Source organism: Andrographis paniculata, unplaced genomic scaffold (assembly GCF_009805555.1).
Source record: "Andrographis paniculata isolate CXL003 unplaced genomic scaffold, ASM980555v1 Contig69END, whole genome shotgun sequence".
Taxonomy (NCBI): Eukaryota; Viridiplantae; Streptophyta; class Magnoliopsida; order Lamiales; family Acanthaceae; genus Andrographis; species Andrographis paniculata.
The window spans coordinates 9,026,412-9,039,170 of NW_026137605.1; the positions used below are offsets into that span (position 1 = coordinate 9,026,412).

Sequence of the window (12,759 nt, forward strand, 5' to 3'; positions counted from 1 at the left end):
CTAGTGTGAACTGCAAATCAAAACCCTACAAACAAACACAAATCCAAACAAGCGTAACTTTATTTTTTATTTTTTATATCATATAAAAATTAATTTTATACTTAAATTAATAATTATTTATATTATATATATTATATAATTATTTTAATTTAAAAATTTTATTATTCGAATTGCTACTTAAAATTCAAATTTAGTAAAAAAAAAGACACCCGGTTTTAATAATTTATGTATGCATAAATTCAATAAAAAAAAGTTTGAGAAATCTTTTCTAGTTCGTTTCCGATCCGTCGTCGGCTCCGTCGCCATTCTCCGCTCTGTCTCTGTCCTCTTTCAGGAATTCAGCTGTCGCCGGAGGGGGAGGCGCCATCCGTTCTTCCGTCATATCAGCACCGGTAAATTTTATAGGCTTTGTATATGCGCACGCGGAACCCTCCGGAAGGGCATCTCCACTTTTGCAATTCAAATTTTATAATCTTAATTGTTTCATCAGGGTTAAGTCATGGCGCCACACGATCTCCGCCGTCCGTTCAAACGCGCAGCAATCTCTGACCAGCAGAAGCGGCGAGAGCTATCCTTGCAGCGGCAGGTCCAGAACCGCCGCGACGCGCAGCAGCAGGCCCGATTTTTGGCGAGCACTATTCTGTCCCTTCAGAATGACTCGCCGGAGCTTGAAGCAAGCAGCATGGATATTGTGCCCCCAACCGAAGAACATGCTCAAAACTTTGATGTCCGACAGGCAGCCAGTTTGAGGGGACCGGAAGCTCGTCTGTGGTTCGCTAAGCAGCTTATGCTTCCTGAATGGATGATTGATGTGCCTGAAGGATTGGGCGTCGATTGGTATGGCTCTTTTCTTTCATTTCACTTTCCCAATCTTACTTTGAATCTTTTTAATTTTAGTTTTATCTGTAATTCAAAATGATCTTCGTTTTGTTTCTGTGGATATTCTTAACTGAATCCTTAAAGTGTTGAAAAGAGAAATTAGGGGTTCATATCTCGTTTCTGATAAGGTGATTATTTAGGTTTGATCAATCATTTGTGGACCTCAAGGGGATATTAAGCTTTTTAAATGGAAAAGAATGTTGGAACCATGAATGCAGTTTGTGTTGATAACCTTGAATCTCGAGGAGCCTTGTGTATGATTGCAATCCCTTTTATTTTCTTACAGGTATGTGTGTGCTAGACCGGCGGGGAAACGATGTTTTGTGGTGTCGTCTAATGGGATAACAGTTAGTCGACTACGTAATGGCAGCATGCTGCACCGGTTTCCTTCTGCTTTACCAAATGGTTCCAGGTCCAATAACAGCACTCGCTCGGGCCAATCATATTGTATACTTGATTGCATATTTTACGAGGTCTTAATTCCTTTCTTCATTCTTTTCGTGGATTTGATCCCAAGTTTATGAAATTGATGTTTATATGGATTTTTCTATGACTTGCAGCCTGATCAGACCTACTATGTTATTGATATGGTGTGCTGGGCAGGAATGTCACTCTATGAATGTACAGCCGAGTTTAGATTTTTCTGGTTAAACAGCAAGCTTGTTGAGACGGGAGCATGCGGTGATCCCTCACATTACCATAAATATCGTTTTAGGACAGTTCCCATATACAACTGCGACCAAGAGGGTCTAAAAACTGCTTATTCTGAATCGTCCTCATATGTTAAGGATGGACTTATGTTCTACAATATGTGAGTTTACTTTTGGTATTTTTTTGATCTGCATTATTGGTTATCCTTCTAATTCCTTTTACAAAAAAAAGAAAGACTTTCTATGCATTTGGTTATCCATGGTCATTATATATATACATATATACATTTTGATCGCAAAGCATTTAGAAGATGTATACTTCTGCATTAGTTTGTGATGTGTTATGCTAATTTCTGGTTTATATGTCATATGGTGACAATTATGCTAGACCTTAAGTGCAAGTGTTAGGTATTTTATTGCATGTTTAAATGGAGTTCAATGACGTTCATTAAATACTGTATTCAATTTACATTATTGCTATTTTACTTTTCGTGCTAGTTTGATAGCATTTTGATTCTTCCAGGCATGCACACTATCAAGCTGGAAATACTCCCTTGGTACTTGTCTGGAAGGACGAGCTTTGCAGTCAATATGTTCTTGATACGGACGGAAAGGGTGAAATTCCAGATCAACAGCAGGTAGATATGATCACTCAAGTTAGAATTACTCTCTATCATTTAATCAGATGGAGGGACCACTTTTAATCTGATAAATCATCTATTCCACACACCACACTTTTCGTAATGAGTTAATGTCTAGAATTGGCCAAATTTTAGCAATAATCCTAATTCTACCTGATGTGTGTTCTTGTGTTTCTACCTTCTATACTCTATTTGGCAGTTGGTAGTAATGGCGTCCTTAAATTAGTTAGAAAATAACTGACGAAAAAAAGTAGAGTAGCATATTTAGGTCTTCTTCCTAGATATTCTTTTGAATAAGCCTTCTTGAGGCAGCTCAAGTCCTTCAACCCTCTACAATTTTCAAAATTTATAGAAAGAGCCTACAAAAAGTAACAAAAAACATGAGCTATGCATTATTTATTACTTGTCGAAATTCTTTAGTAGTGTTCCTTAAAAGTTATGTTACAGCTTTAGGTGCTTGAGAAACTTGTAGCCATTATTGCTGATAACTTGATCTTATCTTTCACATTGGTTGGAAAACAAGGTAGTTTTGGAGCTACTTGATGATGGTAGATTGGCAACGTCTGATGATCCTCCAGTAATCTTTGGTTCCTTGGGCATGGCTTTCATCGAACAGGTTTGATAATCTTATTTATTACTTTACAACTACACTTTTGAATTCATTGGATACCATGTTATAACTTATGAGATCTCTTGAAGGGCCTAATATTTCCTAAATTCTATCAAAATTTTCACTTGGTCACATGTATATTTTCTTGCATGATCAATCACCTCGGGGGGAAATCACAAGTTTTATGACTCTTTGCTAGAATCCTAATGGATGTTCTCTGTTTTCAATTTGGTGTCTCAGAATATTTTCTTCAATGTGATTTGTCACCCTAAGATTTCTAATTAGAATATAGAAACTTCTTTTTTCTCTTTTATTTTTAGATTCTATTTTGATTGTGTTGGTTTGGTATTATTAGTTGATATTTGTTGCAATGAGGACCATAATTAACTCATTCATATATAATATATATATATGTGCACCGGTTTCTCATATTCTTGCAACCGACAGTTTAAGTTTTTACGGGAGATTCCAATCTAATTACCAATTTGCTGTTTTCCAGACAGGACTTCAGACCGGTAATCTTCTCCGTTTTTCCATCAATCAAGGGGGTTTATGTTTTGCCAATGGGAAATTGGAGAAAGCAGATTTTCACTATGTTGGGAAGTCAAATCGTTCGCGAGCCTTTGCCGACAGCTATTCAAAGGTAAGCTAAATCTATATATGTCCAATTCATTCATGTTTTATAATATTGGTGACAGTAATCATGACTTTTCGACAACTGCACGAGTCTTTTTTTGAATGTCTTTGTGATTGTGTTCAGGTCATGTTTCAATATATGGCGCGCCATTCTCCTCTCAGAATCGAACACCTCTTTGCATCAATTACTTCACCAAAGGAAGAAACCTCAGCTTCCGACATAGATATGGCCGGTTAAAGTGGCTGTCACGGCTTAGTCTTGTAATCGATTCCCAGGTACTTAGTGTGTTACATCCTATCTTATTAGATCATATCTCCTTTGGGAGATTTACTTAATTTCCGAAAATATGATCATTTCATCGAGAAATTTAAAAATGCATTTGTTGAGTTGTTTAGTGTGTAGTTTCTCAAGGGGATCTTATCGAAAGCTAAGTTAGACTCGGCATGAATATTCAAGTTATAGTTTTTACTTCGAAATTACTCGGCGCAAATTATGCTACACGCATTGAAATGTCTACTATGTAAATGTGTTTCGGATTTGACTTTTTTTTTTAATCGAAAATATGCTCGATTTAGTATATTTTGAACCTAAAATAGGCGTTGGATGTGGTGTTTCGAACAAATATATATATATATATATATATTGAATGTAATGATTTTAGTGGTGAAATGTTTTATTGTAAATTGCATAATGCCAAAACAAATTGAAATCACTTCTATCACCCCCTAAATTTTATTGCATTTTATGTTGCATCTCCCACGGACATGTCAAAAATACAACCATACCTTTCGAAAATTTATAATTAAAAATTGAGCATGCCTTTTTTTTTTTTTAGTTTTGTTATTATTTTTTATTATGCAATTACTGTGATTTCTAATATATTATTTTTTAAAATAAATATTTAAATTACAGAACTTAGGCTTTGATAGTCTAAATTTAATTCAATTCTCTATATATAATAGTATATATTTTATTATTTTACAATAAATTATTATTTAATTCAAAATACTATTTTTTATATTATTAACAATTCTCTTATATTATATATATATATATATATATATATAGTACTTGAAATTAAAAAACTAAACAAATATACCCTAAATTAAATTTCAAAAGAACACACAAGTATGCTCACCCAACAATTATCTATTGCTGGAGGTTTTAATTATTTATGGTTTGTTTACTTTTGGTTGGAAATTAAAATCAACACAATTTAGTTTATTAGTTATAAAAAAATGTTATTTTATATTATAAAATATTAAATTAAAATTAAAATCAAATAAGCCCTGAATTCTTCTTGAATCACTAGTCTACTAGTTTGATTATGATTTATCATCTTGTTTACTTTTACTAGCAATAAATCCAGTAAATAAGAAAAAATGTCTCTTAATAGCATATTCGTTCATAAATGGAATATATTCAAGTTTCTCTGTTCATTTGTTAATATAAATAAAAAAAATTTATTAATATTTCAAATAAAAATATATATTTTTATATAATAACCCTTCTATCCACTATGGATATATATATATATTTACTTTTTGGGCTAATATTAAAAAATTATATTTATTTCATTTATCAAATATATATTTTGTTTTTATTTTATTTTATGTTTGTCTATAAAATATTTATAGTAAAAAGGAATTCTTATACACTATCTAATTTATACATTATATAAATTCACTCATGTAATCTCCAAAAATATATATGTCACATAATTAATGTAATAAGTATTTATTCAAATTTATAAGTATATGTTTTGTTGTAGGATAAAATAGTATTATTTAAATAATAATTTGTGATATTTCGTACATAGGTTTTTTTTGCTCGAGTTTAAATTTGATGTAATCATATTTATCCATGTAAATAAATATAAGTTTGATGTTTATAATGTATAGTATGATCAAAATTTACTTAAAATAAAACAATATATTTTATATATTTAAACACGTGAAAATGACAATATATATCTTTTAAGTGGACCACAAAAGTATATATTCACTTGGTACTTTTTTTTATATACAGTATAATTTCTCATTAATATTATTTTAAAAAATACAATGTACATAATATTTATATTTTTTTATCCAATTACAAAAATTCAATAATTTAATATAAAATATTATTTGTTATATTATAATATTATATTTTATATCTAATATAAGAAAAAAATTATCAAAAACATAAAGTAAACAAATCTTTTTCTTTTCAATTCATCGATTTTTAGAATTTAAGGGGAATTTTTTTAAAAATAAAATTTATTTTTATAATTAAAAAAATGGAAATTGGAATGGCATTAATATGATAAAAAAAATATTCTATTCGATTGGAGAAGAAGGGGTAAAGTTGCAGTGCAGGTTTTGATGGGCTTAAAATGAACGTAAGAATGTACGTACAGTTTAGATTTGGAATTCCCAAAGCAAAGGCTCTCCTTAACTGCCCTTTGCATACAATTCCATTTTGTCAAAAAGCATTCTTCCACATTTCGTTTTCGTATGTATATATATAATATGTCCCACACGATGTAAATGACCACCATAATATATTTTTTAAATAATATCGATCAAAAGTTCAGATAATATATTATTTATATTAATATAATATAATATAATATAAATATACTACAATAATAAATATTATGCGATTTACTCTTATAAGACTGTCGGACCCCAGGTCCAAAATGGTTTAAATGTCGAAGGTAGTGACTTCCATCAGGCTACGGAGCTTCCATGGAGCAAGAAGATATGACTTCCATAGACCTTCGGACGACAAGCTCCATCAACCCTGAATTGGCAACCTCATAAAGTTAATGGAAGACCATGGTACCTATAAGTTCGATATGAAAGATTCTAGGGGTCAAAATGGAAGGAAGATGAATGAAGGTTCCACGTAACTCAAAGCTGTCGGGAACATATCCCCGTAGATTGGCTAGGAGTATGATAGAAACGAATCAGGGTAGACTGCATGTCTTATCTGAAGGCAATGGAAGAAATCCAGAGCAAATGGAACTTGATCCAGGAACGATGGAAGATACTCAAATCGAATAGAACTCGGTCCAGAAACAATGGAAGCCGCTGGGAACCAGTGGAATGAGGTCACTTGGTGGCTAAGAGAGGTAAAAAGAAGTGAGAGAATAATTGTAACAACCCTATTAGTGGGAGAAGTGGTTATTCTAGCTTATGATTGCAAGTAGGAAAAAGAAACACAACACACACGCACAACAGAACAATTCGTCTCTTTTTTATATTTTTCTTTCCTGTTTTATTTTCGTTTATGCAATTTAATTCTAATTACATGCTTTCTGCAATTTATTTACTCGCTTTTCGTAGTTAATCGTAGTTTAATTCGATCAATCGCATAAAATCTGCATTGCCCGACGACGGATTGGCTCTCTGAAGTACTTCCGGAACCCACACCGACGAAATCGACGAGCTATTTTGGAATTCCAAATCGCAGGATCCAACAAAGACACATTTCTTTAAATAGCATAAATTCCAAAGTTCAGAAAACAAACATTTTTTATACTACATTCGTCCCATAGCAAATATCCATTTTTTCATTTTAATTTGTTCCATAATAAAGTATCAATTTTTTTTTAATAATTGTACTATTTACCTAACATTACAAATACCCTTACAACTTGCAATATATTACACAAATGTTATTACCTTTGTATCACACATACTAATAAAGTTATTTTAGTCATTTCTACTTTATTCATACTAGATTTTAATATAATACTAATATTTCTAAAATTACGTGCAAAAATCAAATGAATATTTAGTTATGGGACATGAGAAGTATAACAAATGCTATTATTTCACATTATGCTATTTTAACTCTTAATCGGTACTTTATGAAATCATGATCGGTAATCGACGCACTAATACATGTCACTCAGTTAAAATGCCATCATTTTATATCTATCTTGTTATTTTTATTTATATAAATTACTCTCTCCGTCTCATATCTATTTAATTGTTTTTTGTATGAAATTTTAGAAATATTAGTATTATATTCAGATGCAATATAAATTAATATAAAAATATTAAACTAACCTTATTGTTAACCTTATTGTTATGACATTTGTATAATATATTGTAAATTAAGATCTTATTATAATATTAAGTAAATAATACAATTTATTTGTGCATTTTACCACATCTTAATGAATATGTAAATATAATATCTATAAATAACTAAATGATTGTATAATACATAAAAATAAAAAAATAAAATTATTTACATATAATTAATACATTAAACAATAAAAACGTTTAAATATTATTTGTAAGAGATAAAATAAAATAAATTGAAAGTAAGTCTGGTTTGCATTTGGATTGAAAATTCAAACAAAATTCTTGTTTTGTTTGTATGTAAATATTAATATTTGTAAAATAATAGAATGTACACTTTATAAAAATTTATAAGATAAAAATAATATTTTTATTTGATATAAAAAAAAAATTACACATTTTTTAAAAATTGGAGTAAAAATTTTACTGAAATGAAAAAAAAAAAAGAAAAAAAGAAATTACTACTAATATCCGCCCAAAAAGATATATTTCTCGAACATCGCATCAATGTTAATTTTAGAGATGGATCATCATTCAAATTAACCAAAAACATTTTTTTTTTAAATATTCCAATTTTATTTAGTTACTCCAATAGTGTGGGTTAGAAATTGACATAATAAAATAAAATGAATAAATAAATGCCTGAAAAGAAATAGAATTGAATATGGGCAAATAATTGATGCAATAGAAGCCTTGTGAATATGTGTTTCATTAAATTTGTGCACATGACAAATTGAACAGAAGAAAGCGATGGCGGCCACACACCATCATCTACGGCTGCACACACCACGTGGCTCAACCCCAGCCGTCGATCTTGTCTTAGCCAAAATAGATACAATTCAAAACACCGCCGCCTGTCATCCAATGAAATTGAACCCGCCGTCCTCGCAAGAGCTTTTACTGCTGTGCGGTGACGCCAAATTCGACCCACCCCTGGTCACGTTAGCATTACCCCCCACCCGCAGCGCCTCCCCCAGCGGTCCGCCGGGGTGCACCCAGGGGTTCATCCACGGCGGCACTTTCAGAACTCCGTCGCCGTCATTCATCACCGCCGCCGCCGCCCCAATTCCCGAATCTCCGGCAGCGTCGCCGTCGCCGGAGATGGACAGAGTCAGCGAAGACGGCGAGAATCTATTGCTCAGAGACGGCGGCAAGAACAAACCCTTGCCGCCGCCGGCGATTCCGTCGAAGCCATCGTCGCCGGCGAGATGATGCAAACCGGAATTTTCAAACCTCCGCCGATCCTCATCTTTATTCCTCACTTCCGATCCCGCCGGCGCCTGAATCAGCTGCTGCCATTGTTGCCGGCCGGCGGTATTCCCGGCACCGCCTCTAACGAACCTACGCCGCCACAAAATTACATAGAACACCACTAATAATTGAAAATTGTAAAATCAACCCCCCAAAAATGGTGAAATTGTTTTACTATTACAGACCTGGATTGGGATTGCTCTGTTTGAACATTAATGGCGGCGCCGGCGCCGGCGACATTAGGGTTTGCAGAGAGGTGTTCCACAGGCTTTCTTGAACGAGGGCGGCTCTTGTGGGCATGGCGGTCGCAGTACTTCTGATCAGGCGCCACGTCACGTGAGCACCTCCATTTCTTCCCGTCGGTTCTTCTGCACCTCCACGGCTCCGGATCCGACCCGTTTGACGAGAACCTAAGGTCCAGACCTGACCCGCCGGACACTGTACTACCGCCGGATTGTGGAACCCCGACAGGACGATGAAAATAAGGAAGAGACAACGAAGAAGACGACGATGACGTGGCAGTATTTCCATTTGCAAAGAGCAGGTGAGCAGGAACAGGAACAGAAGCCATCATATACTTGTGAATCATTTGTTGCCTCTCCAGTTCTTCCCACTGCGTAGCTGTAAACAGATTTTTTCCCGACACCGCCATGGCCGCCGGCGCTGCAAGAAATTAAACAACCATCAATTACAGCCTAAAACCCACATTTCAGACATGTCCAGACTGCTCTTAATTTAACGTACGGAAAAGCCTTTCTGTGTGGTCAATTGGGTTCCCTGAGTAGCTGAAGAACGGCACTCCTCCGCCGGCGCCGGCGCCGGCGCCTGCAAGACAGCTGACATCAGCATTACGTTTTTTTAAAAAATAAAATTTGTCGAATTAGGTTAAGGATTCGGACAGCAAGGGTGGTTTATGAAATTTCTTACAGGATTGGGAATCGGAGTAATGAGAGGGGTGAAGCTGCAACCCCAAGCCGACATCACAATCTGCAGAATTAGCAGAGGAAGAAGATGACTTCCCTGGGTTTAAAGTCCTCCGCATACCGTCGTCTGAAAAGCCCAAAGACTAGGAATTGGGTAAATTAGATTTGTCTTCCTTGTTCGTCTCTGCGTGATTTATACTCGGGATGGGGATGGGGATGGGGGTGGGGTGGGGGGGTGGTGTGGGGAGGGTTTCGAGATTACGGTGCCGCCATTTGGGATATGGGGGGTGGGGGTGGGGATAGACACAAACTAATTTGTTTATGTTTATTGGTTTTGTACTAACAAACGTATGTATCAATCGAATTTGGTTCCTCGGCTTCCAACATTCGGTGGTTGGGTTGGACTTTGGGTCATCTCTCTTCACTCTCAATAGGTATTTGTTTTGCGGTAATAAATGGTCTTAACTCTTACAGATGGACACAGAGGTCCTGCCCATTTGACACGTGTCATACGTGGGGTAAATGCGCATAGGTCCTCTTGTCTTGTGTTTGGTTTCCAAGTCCCATCTATCCTTTCTTCCCTAAGCATTCCACGCCAGAGCATATCATATACTCACATTCCTCCGGTCCTATTACCCCGTCGTTCAAATATATTTTTATTTTTATTTTTATTTTTAATTTTAATTTTAATTTTAATTTTAATTGTCGTTCAAATTTATTATTTTTTTTAAAAAAAAATATCAAATAAATACATAATTGAATGACATATGAAATATTATCTTTTCTAAAAATTAATTACTTCTAATAAAAGTAATAGAGAAAACTTAATTAATTTCTAATTTTGAAATTTATATGATAAACTTAACAACAATAATTACGGATTTTTTATATTATAAAAAATACTTTTCATGTTCCATGGTAAATTGTTAGTTAGTTAGTTTTTTTTTTAATGTAAATTAAGATAAATTATTTTGTACATATGCAGTATAAAATAATGTAATGTCTCTTTTAATCTTGACAAATAATGTGAAATTTTAAAAGTATAAATATTTTGATATTTATTTAAAAATTATTTTTAAAAAATTAAATGAATAAAAAAATTTGATTTGAATATAATAAAATAAAAAAAAAAAGAAAAATTTAATAATGAACAGAGAGAATAGCTCATATATTTCATGTTCTCAATTTAACTATTATTTAAATTAAAAATATAAAATCAAATATAAACCAAAAACTCTCCAAATTAGAAAAAAGATTCATTTGCTTATTTGATCCATTTGTTTTATGTTTTATTTGCCCGTCTCTAAAAATTACATTTACCTTTTTTTTGTTATTTATTTAGCATTAAAAATATTTTTATATATATATAATTTTCTTTTATAAATGTTATGTGGTATTGCAAGACACTAATAAAACTACTTTTTGTCATTTTTTCATGATTTGTACTATATTTTGATATAATAATTAATATTCAAATATCACTATCTTAAAAAAAAAAAAAAAAAAATATAACTCTAAAAATTTGACAAAAATTATGTAAGAATAAATAAACACCCAATATGGATGTATTGCATAGAATACCAACCATATCAAAATATAAAATTCATATTTCAAATAAACAAATAAATACACTCAAAAGAAATGCAAAAATGCAGTGAACTACAAAAATTTTGAGATGTGTTTGTTTGTGTTTTAATTTTTTATTTTTTATTATTTTATGTGAGATATGAAAAATTGAACGGATAATATAAAAATAAAAAAATGTGAGTAATATATTAATTTTTTAAAAAATATATATTCAAGATTTTTGTTGAAAAAACCAAGTTTTGATCTAATATATTCCAAGAAATGTAATTATAATGTATATGAGATAAATATATTTATATACCTTTTATTTTAATTTGAATACATAAAATACTCTGCATGAAATCTATTGTATAATTCATTTATATATTAATTGAAATGATGCATGTAAATGATTAAATCCTCATAGAGTTATATGCAAAATCAATTTATTAATGTTGTTTTTATTATCAAGATATTGTAAAATTTTGAATAAAGAATTTATCTAAAATTAAAATATAATTGTTTTCTTTTTTTTTTTTTTTTTTTTTTGAATTTGAATAGTTGTATGATTTGATATAAATAGGTGTTGATGGGATATTTTGAATGTAAAATTGATTTTTAGTATAATATAAAAAATGAAAAATAAGTGTTTGATTTCATGTTTTTTGGGAGAAAAAAATTGGATGAATAGTGTAAATCCAATCCAAACCCCAGACAAACACACCCTAGATATTCGGTTAGATATTTTGACTAAATATTTTTTTTGACGTATTTTTTAATATTCAGTGTGATACATTTTAAGGGGAAAAAGATTTCAACAGTACAATAGAAATTTTATAATAAAATTAATTAGAAATAGCAATGGGTCGATTTGTGTCGTGATGAATACTTTAAATGGGCTAAATTATTCAATCATAATTCGATTCGTTTATTATCGTGTCGGATTCGTGTTGACCCGTTTATTATCGTGTCAGGTTCGGATTGACTCGTGTTGACCCATATACATAATTAAGTCGAAATTCTTGATTCAAATTAAATTATTTTTTGTCGTGTTATATTAATTTTTATTAGTTTGAGCGTAAATTAGGTTGGATTATTTAAAATTGAACTTAATTTAAATTAATTTATGAAAAAAATTATTAAATTATGATTATTTTATATATATAATAAATATATTTATCAATATTAATATATTATAATCGGGTTGTCGTGTCGGGTTCAAGTTGAGAGCCCCAACTTTAACCCAACCCGTTTATTATCGTATCGGGTTCGTGTCGACTGGTATACATAAACGGATTAAAATATTTGACTTAAATCCAATTATTTCGTATCGAATTATCATATCGGATCAATTTTTGTCGGCTCGACTTTTAATAAACAAAGCCATAATATTTATATTTATTCACTGATAATTTAAATCCAAAATATTAAAAAAAAAAAAAAAGTTTACTCTAAGGGTGTGTTTGTTTGGGGGTTTGGATTTTGGATTGAGATTTGAATAGTAGAAATTTTGAATTTGAATA

The 12,759-nt window shown here is 31.8% G+C and overlaps 2 protein-coding genes across 3 annotated transcripts; one reads left to right on the forward strand and one right to left on the reverse strand.

The window, feature by feature from the left end:
• The first annotated feature begins 227 nt into the window (after positions 1-227).
• Positions 228-3,874, forward strand: LOC127264189 (uncharacterized). Its single transcript, XM_051293640.1, has 8 exons — positions 228-392; positions 491-837; positions 1,166-1,352; positions 1,440-1,690; positions 2,053-2,167; positions 2,694-2,786; positions 3,280-3,423; positions 3,541-3,874. Exons 2-8 carry the CDS (start codon positions 500-502, stop codon positions 3,652-3,654), a joined length of 1,242 nt encoding a protein of 413 aa, XP_051149597.1. The 5' UTR covers positions 228-392; positions 491-499; the 3' UTR covers positions 3,655-3,874.
• Positions 3,875-8,161: 4,287 nt separating this feature from the next.
• Positions 8,162-9,861, reverse strand: LOC127263377 (growth-regulating factor 4-like). 2 transcript variants are annotated; one of them, XM_051292367.1, is made up of 4 exons: positions 9,675-9,861; positions 9,492-9,572; positions 8,933-9,410; positions 8,162-8,837 (listed from the first exon to the last, which is right to left on the reverse strand). In XM_051292367.1, the coding sequence occupies exons 1-4, from the start codon at positions 9,787-9,789 to the stop codon at positions 8,354-8,356; spliced, it is 1,158 nt and encodes a 385-aa protein (XP_051148324.1). In that variant the 5' UTR covers positions 9,790-9,861; the 3' UTR covers positions 8,162-8,353. The 2 variants fall into 2 exon arrangements, with proteins under 2 accessions (XP_051148324.1, XP_051148323.1); XM_051292366.1 differs by having other exon boundaries at positions 9,492-9,583; positions 9,675-9,778.
• Between the last annotated feature and the right edge of the window lie 2,898 nt (positions 9,862-12,759).